A 20,706-nucleotide genomic window follows, 5' to 3' on the forward strand; every position below is an offset into this window, starting at 1 on the left:
TCCTGTCCTGTCTGGGGTGCCTCAAGGTAGCACCCTTGGCCCACTGCTCTTCCTGCTATACATCAATGACCTACCATCTGTCATAAAATTCTCAAGTATATTCCAGTTTGCTGATGATACCAAACTATCTAAAAGTATTGCTGTTTCTTCTGACCAACTGTGCTTACAAGAAGATCTCAACCATTTATTCACCTGGAGTGTTAACAATGATTTTAGATTCAGTGTACCCAAATGCATCCACCTGAGTTTCAACAGTAAATTCACTACCACATATTCTATTGATGGCTGCCCACTCCCACAGCTTCTTTCTCATCGTGACTTAGGTTTGCAGCTTTCATCAGATATGTCCTGGTTCAAGCACTATCAAATCATAACTGCTAAAGCCTACAAATATTTAGGACTGCTGAGGCGTGTCTTCCATAGCTGCCATTCTATCAGAGCCAGAAAACTTCTTTATTTAACTCTAGTGAGATCCCAGTTAACCTATTGCTCACAATTGTGGAATCCTTATATGATCAAAGATACCACTATTCTTGAAAAAGTACAAAGACGAGCCACCAAGTTCATTCTAGCTGATTATGTCAGTGACTATAAAACACGCTTACTCCGGTTAGGTATCTTACCTCTAATGTATATGCTCGATCTCTATGATATTATGTTCCTTGTCAAAGCTTTACAACAGCCATCTTCTCAATTTAACATATACAACTACATATCGTTTAGCTCTTCCAATACCAGGTCTTCATCTACTAACAAACTAAATCATGTCCGCACTAATAGTAACTATGCCAGAAACTTTTACTTTAATAGAATTCCCAGGATATGGAACCAATTACCTTGCATTGACATCAACCAGTCCCTACCAGTCATCAAAGCTACTATTCAGAACTATTTATGGCAACACTTCACCACAAATTTCTCTCCTGACAATCCCTGCACCTATCATTACTGCTGTAGATGCAGCAAGTGCTATGATTCTGGACTGACAATTAACTTTACTTCATAAGTTTAATTAACTCCCGGCTGCCAGCACAGGTTGCTGGCAGACCATCAATGCAACTTTTTCTTCATCTATACCCACCTACACATGTATAATTGTAATTGTATGTTGCATTGTAAAGCATTAATAATAATAATAATAATAATAATAAGATTTAGGTACATCAGTGTAGGACTATATAGTGGGAAATGCATGGGCATGGCAAGGATAAAATGCATGTGTGTGCTGATGAATAAATCTACATAGTTACAGCTCAGTAGTAAGCAGATTATTATGTTGTGTTCTAAGTTTACTCATGCAGCTAGAAATGCTTGTAAAGACAGCCCATTGTAGCTAGGTGATGGCAAGGCTAGAAGACACTGAGAAAAGGCATAATACGCATATGGTACGTACCATACTGACGCGTATGTCCATACCGTACGCGTATGGTACGGAAAATCGTACCGTAAGCGTATGGTATGTACCATACGCGTATGGTACATACCATACGCGTACGGTACAAAATACGCATATGGTATAGAACATATACATCAAGACACACGGTAGTGTGTCGTGCGGCCCAAGAAGCCGGCATGCCACCCGTGAGTATATTAACAGGAAGAAAGAAAACGCAATTTTCACACCTATGTAGCTCTGTGATCCCTTATCCGATTGGGACCAAATTTGCTAGAGAGGTGTCGGTCAGTACGGGGAGTCTACACACCAAATTTGAAGAAAATCGCTCCAGCCATTTCCGAGATACGAGCGAACAAAATTTCGTTTTAATTTCTTCGTTTTTTTCTTCTACTTCTTCATTTCGCACACTTCGCAAAATCCGCCATAAAACACGAATGCGTGCTCGGATAGGGCTGATATTTGGCACACGTAACAAGCTCATTAAGGCGGATCTCTGTACCAACTTTGGTAGGAATCCGATGAACATTCACGGAGTTATGACCGATTATTTGCGTAAAATAAGGTTAAAGGTCTGTCACGCCTACAAGGTAAACTCCTTTGAGGAATCAGTTGAAAATTGCTATGTAGATGGAGCAACCATCGTAGGAGTGCCTTTTTGTGGTTTGAAAGGAATCGGGATAAAGACCACGGAGATATGACACAAAACCCAATTGATGACTTTGCCACTACTCTCAACCTATCAGGACAAATTGATGCAATTTTCTTAGATATGTCCAAAGCCTTTGATACCGTACCTATAAACAGACTCTGCAGCAAACTTAGTCACTATGGTATTTGTGGAAATATATTAAGATGGATTAAAAGCTTCCTGACAAACAGATCCCAACAAGTTGTTGTGAATGGTGAATATAGCCAACTGTGTCAAGTAACTTCAGGAGTGCCACAGGGGTCAGTGTTGGGACCACTCTTGCTTCTATGTTACATTAACGATATTGTACACAATATTTCATCAAAAATTCGGTTGTATGCAGATGATACTTTACTCTACAGAAGTATTCATTCTGAACAAGATGTGGTAGCCCTTCAGAATGATTTGGATACTTTATCACAATGGGCTGATGTTTGGCAGATGTCATTTAATCCTTCAAAGACTGAATTTTTGAGAATTACCAATAAAATGAATTATGTTCAATCATCCTATTACCTATCTAATACCTTAATACCGTCGGTAAGTCATACAAAGTATCTGGGTGTCATTATCGACAAAAATCTTAAATGGACACAACATGTTAACATGATCACTGCAAAAGCAAACTCAGTAAGAAGTCTTTTACAACGGAATCTAGCAAAGTGTCCTGCAACAGTTAAATGCTACTGCTATAATACATTTGTTCTCCCCATTCTAGAATATGCCAGTACAGTGTGGTCCCCATACCATGAACATAACATCTATAAATTAGAAATGGTACAGAGAAGAGCAGTAAGGTTTGTGATGAATAACTATAATAGAACAGCTAGTGTGACAGAAATGTTGAACAGTTTACAATGGCACACATTGGAGAAGCGAAGAAATAATTTGAGAGCCTCACTAATGTATAAAATAATTAATGACATGGTAGATATTAATGTGTACCAACAGTTTAGACCAAGCAACACCACAACTAGAGGTCACCATCAAAGATTTCTGCAGTTGCCAACAAGGGTAGATGCTTATATGAACTCCTTCTTTCCCTTTACAATAAAATTATGGAACCAACTAGATGATCATATTATCCAAGCTCAATCTATTGATTTATTTAACAATTATATAAATTTGTAAATAAGTAGCTAACTACATATATATGTACGAATATACTCATGATTGAGTTTGTACATTAACAAATATATATATATATAACCCGACCTGTGTCAAAATTACGCGATCGATTTTTATGAATAAAAAAACTATTAGTTTTCGTGTCTATCAGGCAAACCGCTTAGAGCAATGAGCTAAAAATCAGTATGTAGCTGGAATAATCATCATAGAAAGTCCTTGCAGTAGTACAGAAGAATTGGATTACAAACCACTGAGTTATGATTCGAAAGGCAACTACGTGTAGCAAATGCGAGATCGAGATACTCTAATAGAACAGTCACCCTAATAAAGCATTCACCTGCATTTATAATTTACTCAATTATATTACATTGCAAGTTATTCTGTAGGGAATTCAGCTACAAACAAGTCACCCTGTAGTCAGATCAGCCAGAAGAAGGTACCTAATAGAGAGTTCAGCTACAAAGAAGCCATCATGTAGAGAGTTCAACTCAAACAAATTGCCCTGTAGAGAGATCAGCTAGAAGAAGTTACCTTGTAGAGAGTTCAGTTACAAAGAAACAATCATGCAAAGTGTTCAGCTACAAACAAATCACCCAGTAGAAAGTTCCGCTATGAACAGATCACACTGTAGAGAGTTCAGTTAGAAACAAGTCATCTTGTAGAGAGATCAGCTAGAAGAAGTAACCTTGTAGAGAGTTCAGCTACAAAGAAACCACCATGTAAGAGAGTTCAGCTGCAAACAAATCACCTGTAGAGAGTTCAGCAGGAACAAGTCACCCTGTACAGAGATCAGCTAGAAACAAGTCACCCTGTAGAGAATTCAGCTACAAACAAGTCACCCTGTAGAGAGTTCAGCTAGAAGAAGTTACATTGTAGATAGTTCAGCTACAAAGAAACTACCATGTAGAGAGCTCAGCTGCAAACAAATCGCCCTGTAGAAAATTCAGCTACAAACAAACCACCCTGTAGAGAGTTCAGCTACAAACAAGTCATCCGGTAGAGAGATCAGCTAGAAGGATAACGTTGTAGAGAGGTCAGCTACAAAGAAATCACCCTGCTTCATCTTTTCTTCTTCCTGTGGTAAAGAAAAAATGATAGGTTAAAAAAGCCCTAAAGCCGGTCATAGGCCGGCTTTGGGGTATACAAATACAAAACCCGATACAAAAAGAGGCGAAATCTAATCCAAAACAGCCAAGGTGTAAAATAAGTGCAGCCCTCAGACAGGCTATAATGAAAAAAGATGTGAAATCCAAGGTGGCGGCCAAGAAATGGCTGTGATGGTAGGTTAATGGTAAAAATTTTAATAATGACAATTCAGGTGAATTTTGTGCCAAGACTATAGTATGTTCACGTTGAGATGAATCCTGAAAAACAGCTAAAAATTAAAAGTGGATTTTTTCTCAACAGAATTAACATTTCAGCCAACCAGATCCTTATTGGTAACAGCAAAGGTGTCACCAACAGACATGTACAGTTTGGCTCCATTACAAGTTCGGGAAAGGGCTGTAATGGACACTGTACTTATATGGCTTCCCCATAGGAAATGTATTTTGAAAATTTTGATTGGTCATAAATATTATGTCAAACAATTGAACAAAAATATTTTGAAATATTTTTAGCGGGTCAAGCAGTACTACAAATGAGCCAAATTTCAAGATCGTGTGTAATTGCATCCATGAGTTATTAAATGTTTTTGAGGATTCAGCTCAACGTGAACATCAAGACACACGGTAGTGTGTCGTGCGGCCCAAGAAGCCGGCGTGCCACCCGTGAGTATATTAACAGGAAGAAAGAAAACGCAATTTTCACACCTATGTAGCTCTGTGATCCCTTATCCGATTGGATCAAGACACACGGTAGTGTGTCGTGCGGCCCAAGAAGCCGGCGTGCCACCCGTGAGTATATTAACAGGAAGAAAGAAAACGCAATTTTCACACCTATGTAGCTCTGTGATCCCTTATCCGATTGGAACCAAATTTGCTAGAGAGGTGCCGGCCAGTAAGGGGAGTCTACACACCAACTTTGAAGAAAATCGCTCCAGCCATTTCCGAGATACGAGCGAACAAAATTTCGTTTTAATTTCTTCGTTTTTTTCTTCTTCTTCTACTTCTTCTTCATTTCTCACATTCGCAAAATCCGCCATAAAACACGAATGCGTGCTCGGATAGGGCTGAAATTTGGCACACGTAAAGGGCTCATTAAGGCGGATCTGTGTACCAACTTTGGTAGGAATCCGATGAGCATTCACGGAGTTATGACCGATTATTTGCGTAAAATAAGGTCGAAGGTCTGTCACGCCTACAGGGTAAACTCCTTTGAGGAATCAGTTGAAAATTGATATGTAGATGGAGCAACCATCGTAGGAGTGCCTTTTTGTGGTTTGAAAGGAATCGGGATAAAGACCACGGAGATATGACACAAAACCCGACCTGTGTCAAAATTACGCAATCGATTTTTATGAATAAAAAAACTATTAGTTTTTGTATCTACCAGGCAAACCGCTTAGAGCAATGAGCTAAAAATCAGTATGTAGCTGGAATAATCATCATAGAAAGTCCTTTCAGTAGTACAGAAGAATCGGATTACAAACCACTGAGTTATGATTCGAAAGGCAACTACATGTAGCAAATGCGAGATCGAGATACTCTAATAGAACAGTCACCCTAATAAAGCATTCAGCTGCATTTATAATTTACTCAATTATAATTTATTACATTGCAAATTATTCTGTAGGGAATTCAGTTACAAACAAGTCACCCTGTAGTCAGATCAGCCAGAAGAAGGTACCTAACAGAGAGTTCAGCTACAAAGAAACCATCATGTAGAGAGTTCAGCTCAAACAAATTGCCCTGTAGAGAGATCAGCTAGAAGAAGTTACCTTGTAGAGAGTTCAGTTACAAAGAAACAATCATGCAAAGTGTTCAGCTACAAACAAATCACCCAGTAGAAAGTTCCACTATGAACAGATCACACTGTAGAGAGTTCAGTTAGAAGCAAGTCATCTTGTAGAGAGATCAGCTAGAAGAAGTAACCTTGTAGAGAGTTCAGCTACAAAGAAACCACCATGTAAGAGAGTTCAGCTGCAAACAAATCACCTGTAGAGAGTTCAGCAGGAACAAGTCACCCTGTACAGAGATCAGCTAGAAAAAAGTCACCCGGTAGAGAATTCAGCTACAAACAAATCACCCAGTAGAAAGATCAGGTAGAAGAAGTTACCTTGTAGAGAGTTCAGCTGCAAACAAATCCACTGTAGAGAGTTCAGCTAGAAACAAGTCACCCTGTAGAGAGATCAGCTAGAAACAAGTCACCCTGTAGAGAGTTCAGCTAGAAGAAGTCGCATTGTAGAGAGTTCAGCTACAAAGAAACTACCATGTAGAGAGTTCAGCTGCAAACAAATCACCCTGTACAGAACTCAGCTACAAACAAATAGCCCTGTAGAAAGATCAGCTAGAAGAAGTTACCTTGTAGGGAGTTCAGCTACGAACAGATCACCCTGTAGAGAGTTCAGCTACAAACAAATCACACTGTAGAGAGTTCAGTTACAAAGAAACCACAATGTAGAGAGTTCAGCTGCAAAAATATCAATCACTCTGTAGAGAGTTCAGCTGCAAATAAATCACCCTGTAGAGAATTCAGCTACAAACAAATCACCCTGTAGAAAGGTCAGCTAGAAGAAGTTACCTTGTAGAGAGTTCAGCTACAAAGAAACTACCATGTAGAGAGTTCAGCTGCAAACAAATCATCCTGTAGAGAGTTCAGCTATGAAAAGATCACCCTTTAGAGAGTTCAGCTAGAATAAGTCACCTTTTAGAGAGTTCAGCTACAAAGCTACCACCATGTAGAGAGTTCAGCTGCAAAAAAATCAATCACTCTGTAGAGAGTTCAGCTAGAAGAAGTCACCTTGTAGAGAGTTCAGCTGCAAATAAATCACCCTGTAGAGAATTCAGCTACAAACAAATCACCCTGTAGAAAGATCAGCTAGAAGAAGTTACCTTGCAGAGAGTTCAGCTACAAAGAAACCAGAGTTCAGCTGCAAAGAAATCACCTGTAGAGAGTTCAGCTAGAAGAAGTCACATTGTAGAGAGTTCAGTTACAATGAAACTCCCATGTAGAGAGTTCAGCTGCAAACAAATCACCCTGTAGAGAACTCAGCTACAAACAAATATGCCCTGTAAAAAGATCAGCTAGAAAACAAGTCACCTTGTAGAGAGTTCAGCTAGAAGAAGTCACATTGTAGAGAATTCAGCTACAAAGAAATCACCTGTAGAGAGATCAGCTAGAAAACAAGTCACCTTGTAGAGAGTTCAGCTAGAAGAAGTCACATTGTAGAGAATTCAGCTACAAAGAAACTACCATGTTTAGAGAGTTCAGCTGCAAACAAATCACCCCGTAGAAAGTTCAGCTATGAACAGATCACCCTGCAGAGAGATCAGCTAGAAACAAGTCACCCTGTAGAAAGATCAGCTATAAGAAGTTACCTTGTAGAGAGTTCAGCTACAAAGAAACCAGAGTTCAGCTGCAAAGAAATCACCTGCAGAGAGTTCAGCTAGAAGAAGTCACATTGTAGAGAGTTCAGTTACAATGAAACTCCCATGTAGAGAGTTCAGCTGCAAACAAATCACCCTGTAGAGAACTCAGCTACAAACAAATATGCCCTGTAAAAAGATCAGCTAGAAGAAGTTACCTTGTAGAGAGTTCAGCTACAACAAAACCATCATGTAGAGAGTTCAGCTACAAAGAAATCACCTGTAGAAAGTTCAGCTAGAAACAAGTCACCCTGTAGAGAGATCAGCTAGAAAACAAGTCACCTTGTAGAGAGTTCAGCTAGAAGAAGTCACATTGTAGAGAATTCAGCTACAAAGAAACTACCATGTATAGAGAGTTCAGCTGCAAACAAATCACCCCGTAGAAAGTTCAGCTATGAACAGATCACCCTGCAGAGAGATCAGCTAGAAACAAGTCACCCTATAGAGAGTTCAGCTAGAAGAAATTACCTTGTAGAGAGTTCAGCTACAAAGAAACCACCATGTAGAGAGTTCAGCTGCAAACAAATCACCCAGTAGAAAGTTCAGCTATGAACAGATCACCCTGTTGAGAGTTCAGTTAGAAACAAGTCATCCTGTAGAGAGATCACCTAGAAGTATCACCTTGTAGAGAGTTCAGCTACAAACAAATCACCTGTAGAAAGTTCAGCTACAAACAAATCACCCTGTAGAGAGATCAGCTAGAAGAAGTCCCCTTGTAGAGAGTTCAGCTATAAAGAAACCACCATGTAGCGAATTCAGCTGCAAACGAACACCCTGTAGAGAACTCAGCTACAAACAAATCGCCCTGTAGAAAGATCAGCTAGAAGAAGTTACCTTGTAGGGATTTCAGCTACAAACAAATCACCCTGTAGAGAGTTCAGCTACAAAGAAATCATCAAGTAGAGAGTTCAGCTGCAAACAAATCATCCTGTAGAGAGTTCAGCTATGAAAAGATCACCCTGTAGAGAGTTCAGCTAGAAGAAGTCACTTATTAGAGAGTTTAGCTACAAAGCAACCACCATGTAGAGAGTTCAGCTGCAAACACATCACCCTGTAGAGAATTCTGCTACAAACAAATCGCCCTGTAGAGAGACCAGCTAGAAACAAGTCACCCTGTAGACAGATCAGCTAGAAGAAGTTACCTTGTAGAGAGTTCATCAGCTGCAAACAAATCACCCTGTAGAGAATTCAACTACAAACAGATAACCCTGCAGAGGGTTCAGCTAGAGTCAAGTCACCCTGTAGAGAGAATCCTGTAAAGAGTTCATCTACATACAAGCAGATCACCCTGTAGAGAGTTCAGCTACATTTCAAGTCACCCAGTAGAGAAATCAGCTGCAAATTATCCTGTGGGGATTAATTGACATGTAATAAATATATTCTCTCTTTTTATATTATGAACTCTTGATATATGCATTATATATATAATTTGTAGATTTACTGATAAAATCAGAATGAGTTAAAGTATTTATAAAATCTGATTCATCTTTTTCTTTTTCCTGTGGTAAAGAAAAATATATAGGTTAAAAAGCCCCAAAGCTGGCCATAGGCCGGCTTTGGGGTATACAAATACAAAAAGAAGTGAAATCTAATCAAAAACAGCCAAGCTGTAAAAAAAGGAGTGCGGCCCTTGAAAAGGCTATGGTGAAAAAAGATGTGAAATCCAAGTTGGCGGCCAAGAAATGGCTGTGATGGTAGGTTAATGGTAAAAATTTTAATAACAACAATTCAGGTGAATTTTGTGCCAATTGACCAAGCGGCACCAAATTCACCTGAATTGTCGTTATTAAAATTTTTACCATTAACCTACCATCACAGCCATTTCTTGGCCGCCACCTTGAATTTCACATCTTTTTTCACCATAGCCTTTTCAAGGGCCGCACTCCTTTTTTTACAGCTTGGCTGTTTTTGATTAGATACTATAAGCGGCACCAAATTCACCTGAATTGTCGTTATTAAAATATTTACATAAAACACGAATGCGTACTCGGATAGGGCTGAAATTTGGCACACTTGAAGGGCTCATTAAGGCGGATCTCAGTACCAACTTTGGTAGGAATCCAACGAACATACAAGGAGTTATGACCGATTATGTGCGTAAAATAAGGTCGAAGGTCTGTCACGCCTACAGGGTAAACCCCTTGGAGGAATGAGTTGAAAATTTATATGTAGATGGAGTAACCATCGTAGGAGTGCCTTTTTGTGGTTTGAAAGGAATTGAGATAAAGACCATGGAGATATGACACAAAACCCAACCTGTATCAAAATTACGCGATCGATTTTTATGAATAAAAAAAAACTATTAGTTTTCACATCTACCAGGAAAACCGCTTAGAGCAATGAGCTGAAAATCAGTGTGTAGTTGGAATAATCATCATAGAAAGTCCTTGCAGTAGTACAGAAGAATCGGATTACAAACCACTGAGTTATGATTCGAAAGGCAACGACGTGTAGCAAATGCGAGATCGAGATACTATAATAGAACGAGATACTCTAATAGAACAGTCACCCTAATAGAGCATTCAGCTACGTTTATAACTTACTCCATTACTTACATTGCAGGATATTCTGTACGGATTTCAGCTACAAACAGTTAATCTGATAGACAATTCAGCTACATGCAAGTCACCCTGTAGAGAGTTCATCTAGAAACAAGTCACCCTGTATCAGCTAGAAGAAGTCACCTTGTAGAGAGTTCATCTACAAAGAAACCATCATGTAGAGAGTTCAGCTGCAAACAAATCACCCTGTAGAGAATTCAGCTAAAAACAAACATGCCCTGTAAAAAGATCAGCTAGAAGAAGTTACCTTGTAGAGAGTTCAGCTACAAAGAAACCACCATGTAGAGAGTTAAGCTGCAAACAAATCGCCCTGTAGTAAGTTCAGCTATGACCAGATCACCCTGTTGAGAGTTCAGTTAGAAACAAGTCATCCTGTAGAGAGATCAGCTAGAAGTATCACCTTGTAGAAAGTTCAGCTACAAACAAATCACCTTTAGAGAGATCAGCTAGAAACAAGTCACCCTGTAGAGAGTTCAGCTAGAAGAAGTCACATTGTAGAGAGTTCAGCTACAAAGAAACTACCATGTAGAGAGTTCAGCTACAAACAAATCACCCTGTAGAGAACTCAGCTACAAACAAATTGCCCTGTAGAAAGATCAGCTAGAAGAAGTTACCTTGTAGGGAGTTCAACTACAAAGAAATCATCATGTAGAGAGTTCAGCTGCAAACAAATCATCCTGTAGAGAGTTCAGCTATAAAAAGATCACCCTGTAGAGAGTTCAGCTAGAAGAAGTCACCTTTTAGAGAGTTCAGCTACAAAGCAACCACCATGTAGAGAGTTCAGCTGCAAACAAATCACGCTGTAGAGAATTCAGCTTCAAACAAATCGCCCTGTAGAGAGACCAGCTAGAAACAAGTCACCCTGTAGACAGATCAGCTAGAAGAAGTTACCTTGTAGAGAGTTCAGCTGCAAACAAATCATCCTGTAGAGAATTCAACTACAAACAGATAACCCTGCAGAGAGTTCAGCTAGAGTCAAGTCACCCTGTAGAGAGAATCCTGTAAAGAGTTCATCTACGTACAAGCAGATCACCCTGTAGAGAGTTCAGCTACGTTTCAAGTCACCCAGTAGAGAGATCAGCTGCAAATTATCCTGTGTGGATTAATTGACATGTAATAAATATATGCTCTCTTTTTATATTATGAACTCTTGATATATGCATTATATATATAATCTGTACATTTACTGATAAAATCAGAATGAGTTAAAGTATTTATAAAATCTGCTTCATCTTTTTCCTGTGGTAAAGAAAAATATATAGGTTAAAAAGCCCCAAAGCCGGCCTATGGGGGTATACAAATACAAAAAGAAGTGAAATCTAATCAAAAACAGCCAAGCTGTAAAAAAAGGAGTGCGACCCTTGAAAAGGCTATGGTGAAAAAAGATGTGAAATCCAAGGTGGCGGCCAAGAAATGGCTGTGATGGTAGGTTAATGGTAAAAATTTTAATAACGACAATTCAGGTGAATTTGGTGCTGCTTGGTCAATTGGCACAAAATTCACCTGAATTGTCGTTATTAAAATTTTTACCATTAACCTACCATCACAGCCATTTCTTGGCCGCCACCTTGGATTTCACATCTTTTTTCACCATAGCCTTTTCAAGGGCCGCACTCCTTTTTTTACAGCTTGGCTGATTTTGATTAGATAATCTATACGCTGAGCTATTTTAGAATGCTGTGTATACAAATGAATGACCTATTCTGTAATTAGCGTGGGATATACTGGGTGTAACGTAATAGTGTGATCAGGTGCTACTAATTTCTAGCTGAGATGCAGAGTATACATTTGATAGCATATTGTATGCAGTTGATGACCCCAGTTCCATTGTGACCGGTCACATGTTTGTCTGTGTGACCAACAAAGAGGTGGATACTTAGTCTGTGGTAGCATGAAAATGTACAAGTATAAAGTTTCTTGCTGAAAGAGCAACTAGAACAACAATAACACTGGCCAAGAATATTGAAATTTCCTGGACAAGAAAGTTGCAGTATGCAGGGCAGAATTTCCTACAAAATTTCCAACAGTTCCTGCAATTTACAGAAAATTTTCAGGAAAGTCTATAGGAAACTCTGCCCTATACTGGGGCTTTCTTGTTCAGGAAATTTTAATAATGATTCTTCCATTGTATCCCAGCAAAAACGATCCTGCAGGAGTCCTGCACATTCCTGCAAGATCCTGGAACACTACAGATTTTCTTGCAAGATCTTGCTTAGTATTCTTGCAGGATCATTTTGCCTGGGAAGTTTGCACAGCAAAGCATTGAACCTCAAACAATTTGAATATCAAGGTCATAGTTTTGACACACTGTACACAACACAATGCACATTTACTATACATGGTTAACTTTATATATATTGGATACACACACAAATAAAGCCATCTAATAGATTGATTTCATGTGAGAGACAAAGAAAAATCTATGGCTTAAATAATATACACATTATACATTAAAGAATCAAATGGTCTTCATTGAATGCTTAAAATGAATTCCTCAAAATTACCTCTTGTATTTGTGAGGTCAGTTAAAAGATATAAATTATTACCTTTTCATCTGTCAAATGCATCCATGTAAGGTACAGCACAAATGAACTTTTATGGATTCAAGTCAGCATTGAAGCAGTTTGATGGACTGTATGATACATGTACTGCACATACAGCTGTACATATACACAGAATTCAATAGTTTTTGTGTTAGTAATTTTTAAGAGGCACTGGCAACTACCTATACTGGAAAATTATATTCACAACTAGATCATGAAAATAATTAATGTTTTCTTATATACATCATTAATGTACAGATTCCCTTGTATGGTCATGCTACACACTGATTATATGTATCTATGATGGTATACGGCAATCATGCTACACAATATCACACAGACTTCACTTGGCAGATATCTGTGCTATGCAGTTAATTAGTACAGAAGACTCCTCTCTAGTAACCTACAAGTAACTGTACCATCTACAAGGAAATGCATCCCATTAGACTACACTTGTATATATGTGAGACAAGAGTAGTTGGACATTTTCTTAGAGCTGTACCAATGCCACATTTTACAGCCGGTACTGATATCCAATATTTTTTGTCTATTTCCGATACAAGTTTTCTATATATGATACTAAATATTCAGCCGATACTTGAAAAGTGTAACCGATATGTATTATTGTGATAATAATATTACACAGCATAATCACTACGGCTGTGTTGAATTTTCTAAAATTCCTAACCAATGATTGTTCACAAAGTGTTTTCATCCAAACTTGTCTGTTTTGGTCAGTGTATCTAGATTGAAATGTATCACTAAAAAGTGGTATAAAAAACCCTCAAAAAAAGGATTATCACCTGGAGAATTGAAACCAAGGCCAATTCATAGTACTCAAGAACCTTCCCACTTGTTTACAAAGTTTCTTATGAAAGTAAAGTGCTTTTAATAGTACTTACTGTACTTTTACTGGTACATATACACTACTTAAGTGAAGTATCTGTACTATAGGCTTGCAATTAACTGATACCGATACTCATAATATTGGTACTGATATCGATATAATATCGGTACAGCCCTACATTTTCTTCCCCCATATGTAGAGTACACCTACACACATGGTTATTGTGATGTAAAAAGCTTACATATGTGTTTACATAGTTATAGTTAGCAGTATCACACATATTTGGTATAAATCAATATTCACTGAATTTTGTCAACCAACAAAGCACAACAAATTATTGTGCAATTGCTCATGCTCATTGTACTATATAGTATGCAGTAATTAGTCACATGACTGTAAGGTTAATTGTTTAGGAATGGTTTCACTTATATGAAGCACACTTTCCGTGTGAAAAATTAATAGTCTTGTTTATGCATCCAATAAATATACTTTAACAGCTTTATTATAACTACCATAACAACCTATACACCTACATACACTGTTTATTTAAGGATGTTGAAATCTTCCTTTTTATCATATAAAGGTTAAAACATATTCACATATTGTTACTAATTAATTACTACAATGTTTAACAGGTATGCAGTAAACATGTTTCCACTATCACTATAGACACATGGATATCTGGTTCCAGAACTACTTAATTTGCAGATAATGTATAGGTATAAAAACACATGCATACAAGAAACATAATTATTAAAAACAATAAATAGCATTCACATTGATTGATTGATTGATTTGTGACTGGGATAGACAGCTTGTTGCTGATAGTATCCCAGGGAACTGAAACATCACAGCTCCAGTATAACAATGTACAATAACTAAATAGGTACACAAATACAACATAATTATAATTAATACGCATAAAATAATAAGTAGGTCCAGCCTTCGTTGACAGTGAAAATAATCAGAAAATTAATTAAGTGAATCAGATCCAATAATAATTGATTCCCATGCAATCCTTGATACCATTTCAAGTCTGTATATATGCACAGTTTAAAAGAATAAATTATGAAAGTACACATGCGTTTAGATTCTGACTAATGCGCACTCGTGACTACTAGATTGATAATTGAATGGAGGGTGCCCGCACAGTTTGCTTCCATCATTAACCTCGTTTAAATTCTTTAAACTCCATGTAGCATAGAAAGGCAGTTGTACTACCAACAGATCACTCCAACAATTCTTCTGAACTCAACATTGTCAATCTATCACTGCAGCAGTTTGATTTCACAAGTAGTGCTTTCACAACTGCAATGGCTATAAAATATCAGTTACAGAATTCTTTCTTCAGAGGAGAATATTTTGTTGAGCAAAGTGACAGCTTGAAGAGAGTGAATAATACAGAAGATATCAGCAATTTAAACAGTGTGTTTGAGTATCTTCAAACTCTGACTGATATTCTTCAAGATATTGAGGTATACACATAAGCTAGCAGATAGAAAGGCTGTGAAAAATGAACCCATAAAGTAACCTGCATACCTTCATTTCCTCTCGTAAATTAACACGTCACTATATATATAGTTTTGGCTGGTGGTCCACATGGAATCCCAAAGATTGAAACTCCATCTAGATGTGTGTAATGCATCACTTTCTGTCAAGGTAGTATAATGAAATCTCGAATTAAGGACACCATGTGAGAAGTTGATGTTCGTGGCTTTCTAAGTTAGCTGCCTGTGTCTTTCTCTTTGTACCGAGTTCTTATTTGCAATATGCCATGGTTTTCTTGAGTACACTGTTCTTTCACTCAGTAGCCTCAGTCTTTTCACGTGTAGTCGTGTACGCATACAATCACAAAGTGCTCCCACTACACTTATGATTAGTCACCAATCAACACAAATCACTGTATGATGCACTGAGTTATTTGTATGATGCCATAGGACTTTACAGGCTCATTTTTCGCACCATATAGTGCAGTTTGACCTTCTACCTCCACCATTTTATACTGTTGCTTACACACATGCAGTTACATGTTACTTTGAAAAATGCATATACAGTATAACTTCTGTATGTATCCATCATAATTATATGTATATAGCTACTTTGTTGCATTGAAAAAATGTCTTAAAAGAAGGATTTAAGGGGAATTGTGAAATTCAAAGTAAAAATACTGTGTCTTGCATCACAAAATTGTTAATCTATTAATTTTAGTTTACATGATGTGTCTATGCAAGCACAGTTCTTAAAGGCTTTGGCCTATTTTGACATTAAGCTTCAGTAATGTGACCATGTAAAATGTGGCCAGCATACACAAATATGTAGCTACAAAGTATAAAATTTTGTGACCATGACTGCTCTATTAGATTATCTTGCAATATTAAAAATTCAAGCAAAATCTATTTTGCAGCTGCCTTGCAATTGGTTATCTCAGTAGAAGCTTTGCCACAGTAAAGCTATGAAATAGTGGTGTTTAAAAGACACAACAAACCTGTCCATCGTAAGGATACATGCAAGAGACTAGACAAAATTAACTGTGTGGCTTGCTGCTGCTTTTCATACTGTAACCATTGGCTTTTAACTAAGACATTAAACATGGCAAAAATTTTAGCTACCAGTGCTAGAAAAGATTAAGATACTCCAACAGAGCAGTCACATTAAATTACTTGTGTAAAGTAGTTAAGAACTATAATAGGTGGTGATGTAACTATAAAGTGATGATGTAACTGAAACCATATAGAAACAATAAACAATTATTAGCAGTATAAATAACTGATTTTTTTGCTCTGTATTGCTGCTACATTTTATTCTGTGCTGGTATTGAATGAATTGTGCTGAGAGTCAAATTTACAGTAGAGGTCCTACCGAGATCTTGCAGGTCTACTTACTTCATTGAGTACTTTGCAAGAGAACTGGACTTTTTCTTGAGCAAGGAGGGCACTGAGGAAAAGGTCAGACAAAGAGGTACTGTACAACATACAGCCTACTGTAGCTAAACAGCTTCCAGGAACATTTTGGCTTTTAGAACAGAGTGCAGATAGAATGGACTCTGTAGTTGGAACAGTGAAAGGGACACCCTACCCTTTAAATTCAAAAAGGTTGAGACTCTAGCACATGAAGCACTTGGCAAGAGCCCTTGGCTTGCCAGCAGCAGCCCCAAGAAGTGACCTTGAAGTAATGATTGGTGGATGGATAACAGAACTCCATGGTGAAGGAGCACAGGCTCAAGTAGTGATTTCCCTGACTGAGGAGGGGAAAAAATTATCGCTGAGGGATGAAGAAGGGACATTTTTAGTCACTCCACCAATACCACCCTTGTCTAGTAAGGCATCTACTCCTAGCCAGGAGAACTATGACAGTGAGGAGGACACAGGAAGTCTTTCAAATGAGATGACACAGCTACACATAGTCCTTTCAAGGATGGAAGAAGAGAAGACAGCTCTGAAGGTAGAGCTCAATTCAGTGAAAGTAGAGTTTGATCGTGTGAAGGCTGAGCTGGGTAAAACCCATGATAGATTACTGGAACTGTGGCAGAAAAGCTGCCAGCAGTTGATAGAGTTTGATAATGCCCTGGCAGAGAAGGACCAGGAAATACTTTTGTTGAAGGAAAAGTTACAGATACGGGAAATGGGAAATGGAGCTAGCCCGTTGAAAATTATCAAATCTATCAGAGCCAGCGATTCAAAGTGTCAAATCTATCAGAGCCAGCAATTCAAAGTGGAGTCACTAAAACCCCCACTAGGGAGTTGGTAAGTGTGATAGAAGGTAAATCACAATTTGTTTCTGCAACAGGCAAAGGGGTTGATGTGACCAGAGAAGAATACCCTGCCTTTATCTCTACTCACCTTACAGGAACAAGACCATTGTCAGTCACAAAACAAAGAGGTCAGACCTTTGAAACACCAGCAACAACAACAGCTGATGAATCCTTACCTTTCAAATGTGTGAACACAACAACAACAACAACATCACCTGATGAATCCTTACCTTTCAAACAACTTGTTGCAACAACTAACCCTTTTTACACTACAACAGAATCATCTGGAGACCACATGTGTCAACTCCAAAGACAACAGTAATGACAGGTCACATACCTGTGGTGAGTCAGGGACATGTGAGTGAACTTGAAGGTGGTCAACTAAGAGATGTGGCCACTAACACAACAGGCTTGACTTCCAATTTTCAGTCTTGACAACTGGTAACCAATAAGTATGTATCTTTATCTAATACTCCTTTTATTAACAGACCTATCAGTTCTATTGGGGTAGCCAATTGTGACAGAATAGCTCCTGACAATCCTGTTACCACACTTCGTCGTGGAAAGGCATCACCAATAGACTCATTTACTGCTGAAGATATCACAATAACATTTGATGATTAGTTACTGACACTGGAGCGAGCAGCCACTTGGAATGGGTGGACACCAGATGAGACACTCATGCAACTTGCTGGTCATTTGAGGGGTAGGGCTTCACAGGAATGGAAGTTGCTAATACCAGAGAACAGAGCTTCATACCAAGTTGCTGTAAAAGCTTTAAGAGAGAAGCTTGATACAGGCAACCAAACTTTTGCAGCTTTGGATTTCCACCACACTTCACAACAGTCAAGTGAATCAGTATCAGACTATATCACAACGTTAGAGAAAGTCTTCCAGACAGGCTTTGGATGTGAACACCTTTCCATTGAGACTAGAGAGATATTGCTATATGGACAATTGCAGGAAGGTCTTCTGTATACATTGCTGGAGTCCCCATCTATCTCCGGGGCTCAGAATTATAAAGAACTCTGTCTGGCAGCTAGAAGAGAAGAGAGAAGACTTGCTGAGCTTAAGAAAAAGCAACAGTACTTGAGGGTTCAACCACCACCAACTGGCATTCCTACCAACAGTGGTCCTGCCAACAAGCCATCCTCAACAACACAGTACTGGCAAAGAAATTACAGAAGGACAGGAAATTATTACAAATCAAAGGCACAATCAGATAAAGACGGAACAAGACAACAGAAGCAGCTGAGATGTTACATCTGTGATAGTCCTAATCACCTGGCCCGTCAGTGCAAGCAGACTAAGACAGAAAGCACAGGAAAGAAGGAAGCACAAACCAAATCTGGAACTGGGACGAAGATGATTCAAACTGACTCTTACCTGAGTGCAAAGAAGAGTGGATCACGATGTGTAAAAGTGATGGTGGAAGGAGCTCCCATTGTTGGTCTGATAGATACAGGACCTGATATTACTATTATGAGAGGAGACCAGTTCTATGACATGGTGAAACAAGCAAATTTAAACAAACATCACCTTAAACCTACTGAACAGAGAGCCTGCGCTTATGATCAGAAACCTATCACTTTAGATTGTCAGATAGATATGAAGATTACTTTTGGTGAAAAGACAATAGTGAGTACAGTTTTTGTTAAGCTGGTAGCTCCTGATAAGTTGTTACTGTCAGAAAATGTGTGTCGAATGTTAGGTGTAGTGAGCTATCATCCTGATGTACAACCTGTTGATGAACCTGGAAGTGCTAGCACTGTGAATGATCCAGTTACAAAGGATGGACAGGATGCACTTAAACCTGCTAACAGTGGAGTGGTTGAGTCTAATCAGGATTTGCTGGATGATGAAAGCAGGAAGCCTGACCAAGAGGAGCAGCCATTGCAGAAAGTAGTTGTAGAGACCAACACTTCATCAGTTGCAGTGGTAAAATTACTTAGTGCTGTACGTTTACCTGCTTGTCATTCTGCAGTAATTCCAGTACAGGTCAAGGGTGTGACAGGCTCCATGCTAATAGAACAATGTGAGACCCTGAATGATTGTTTATGCATTGACCAGTCCTTGGTTGAGGCGAAAGAGGATGGTGTAACAACCTTGTGGATTACAAACAATGGCAAACTACCTATCAGCTACAAACTGGTGTTGAGTTAGCAGAAGCTTGTGAGGTGGACTTAGAATTAGATAATGAAGTAATAGTCATGCCTGATTGTTGTGAGGAAACATTTTGTGAAGATCATGAGAAGTTGGGACAGACATCTCCTAGATCCACTGGATTGGATACTAGTATACCGATAACTGATGACTTAAGGCTATGGATGGTGAGTTAATTGCCAAATGGCAACACTTTTTCCAAAGAGCACATTACATGGCAGCAGCAACAGTTGATTAGTAGCTTGGTAGGTGTAGAGAGGAAGTTATCTGAAGAGGAGTGCCTACAGTTAAGAGGATTGTTAGCAGACTACCATGACATATTTAGCTTAAATGATGATGAACGTGGCGAAACTGACTTGATTGAATTCAAAATAGATACTGGTGAGGCATACCCAAGGAGACAACCTGCTCGAAGAGTCCCGTTCTCAGCTTGGAGAGAGATAGCCTAGCAACTAGAGAAGATGCGGAAGGATAATGTGATACAACCATCAGAGAGTCCCTGGGCCAGTCCAGTTGTTTTAGTGAGGAAGCGAGATGGATCACTACGTTTCTGCGTGGATTATAGAGCCCTCAACTCAGTCACAAAACCTGATTTATTTCCACTGCCACGGATCAGTGTCTTGTTGGATCAGTTAGGAAGCTCAAAATATTTCAGTACCCTGGATCTCAAATCTGGATATTGGCAAATTAGAGTTTATCTTGATAGTCAGGAGAGAACAGCATTTATTACCCACCAAGGATTATACCAGTTCAGAGTAATGCCTTTTGGAGTTACAAATGCTCCAGCTGTATTTTAGAGATTGATGTAGCAAGTCTTAGCAGGGATGCAGTCAGAATCGGCAAACACTTTTGTTTCAGTTTATTTGGACGACGTGATTGTTTTCTCAAAGTCTCTTGGTGATCACATGAACCGGTGATCACATGAACCGGTGATCTCATGAACCATTTGATGCTGTGTTCAATTAGTTGAGGAAGGCTGGATTGATACTAAACGCAAGTAAGTGCAAACTAATGTGTAGTGATGTTGAATATTTAGGTCATGTGGTAACCAAGGATGGACTTGAACCGAACAAACATAACCTTGATGCTGTTAAGAAGTTTCT

At 38.6% G+C, this 20,706-nt stretch overlaps 1 protein-coding gene across 1 annotated transcript; it reads left to right on the plus strand.

Annotated features, from left to right (window-relative positions):
* The first annotated feature begins 18,121 nt into the window (after positions 1-18,121).
* On the plus strand, positions 18,122-20,052 carry LOC136237934 (uncharacterized). The gene is made up of 3 exons (XM_066028243.1): positions 18,122-19,537; positions 19,582-19,770; positions 19,825-20,052. Exons 1-3 carry the CDS (start codon positions 18,122-18,124, stop codon positions 20,050-20,052), a joined length of 1,833 nt encoding a protein of 610 aa, XP_065884315.1.
* The last annotated feature ends 654 nt before the right edge of the window (positions 20,053-20,706 follow it).

This window comes from Dysidea avara, chromosome 1 (assembly GCF_963678975.1).
Source record: "Dysidea avara chromosome 1, odDysAvar1.4, whole genome shotgun sequence".
Lineage (NCBI taxonomy): Eukaryota > Metazoa > Porifera > Demospongiae > Dictyoceratida > Dysideidae > Dysidea > Dysidea avara.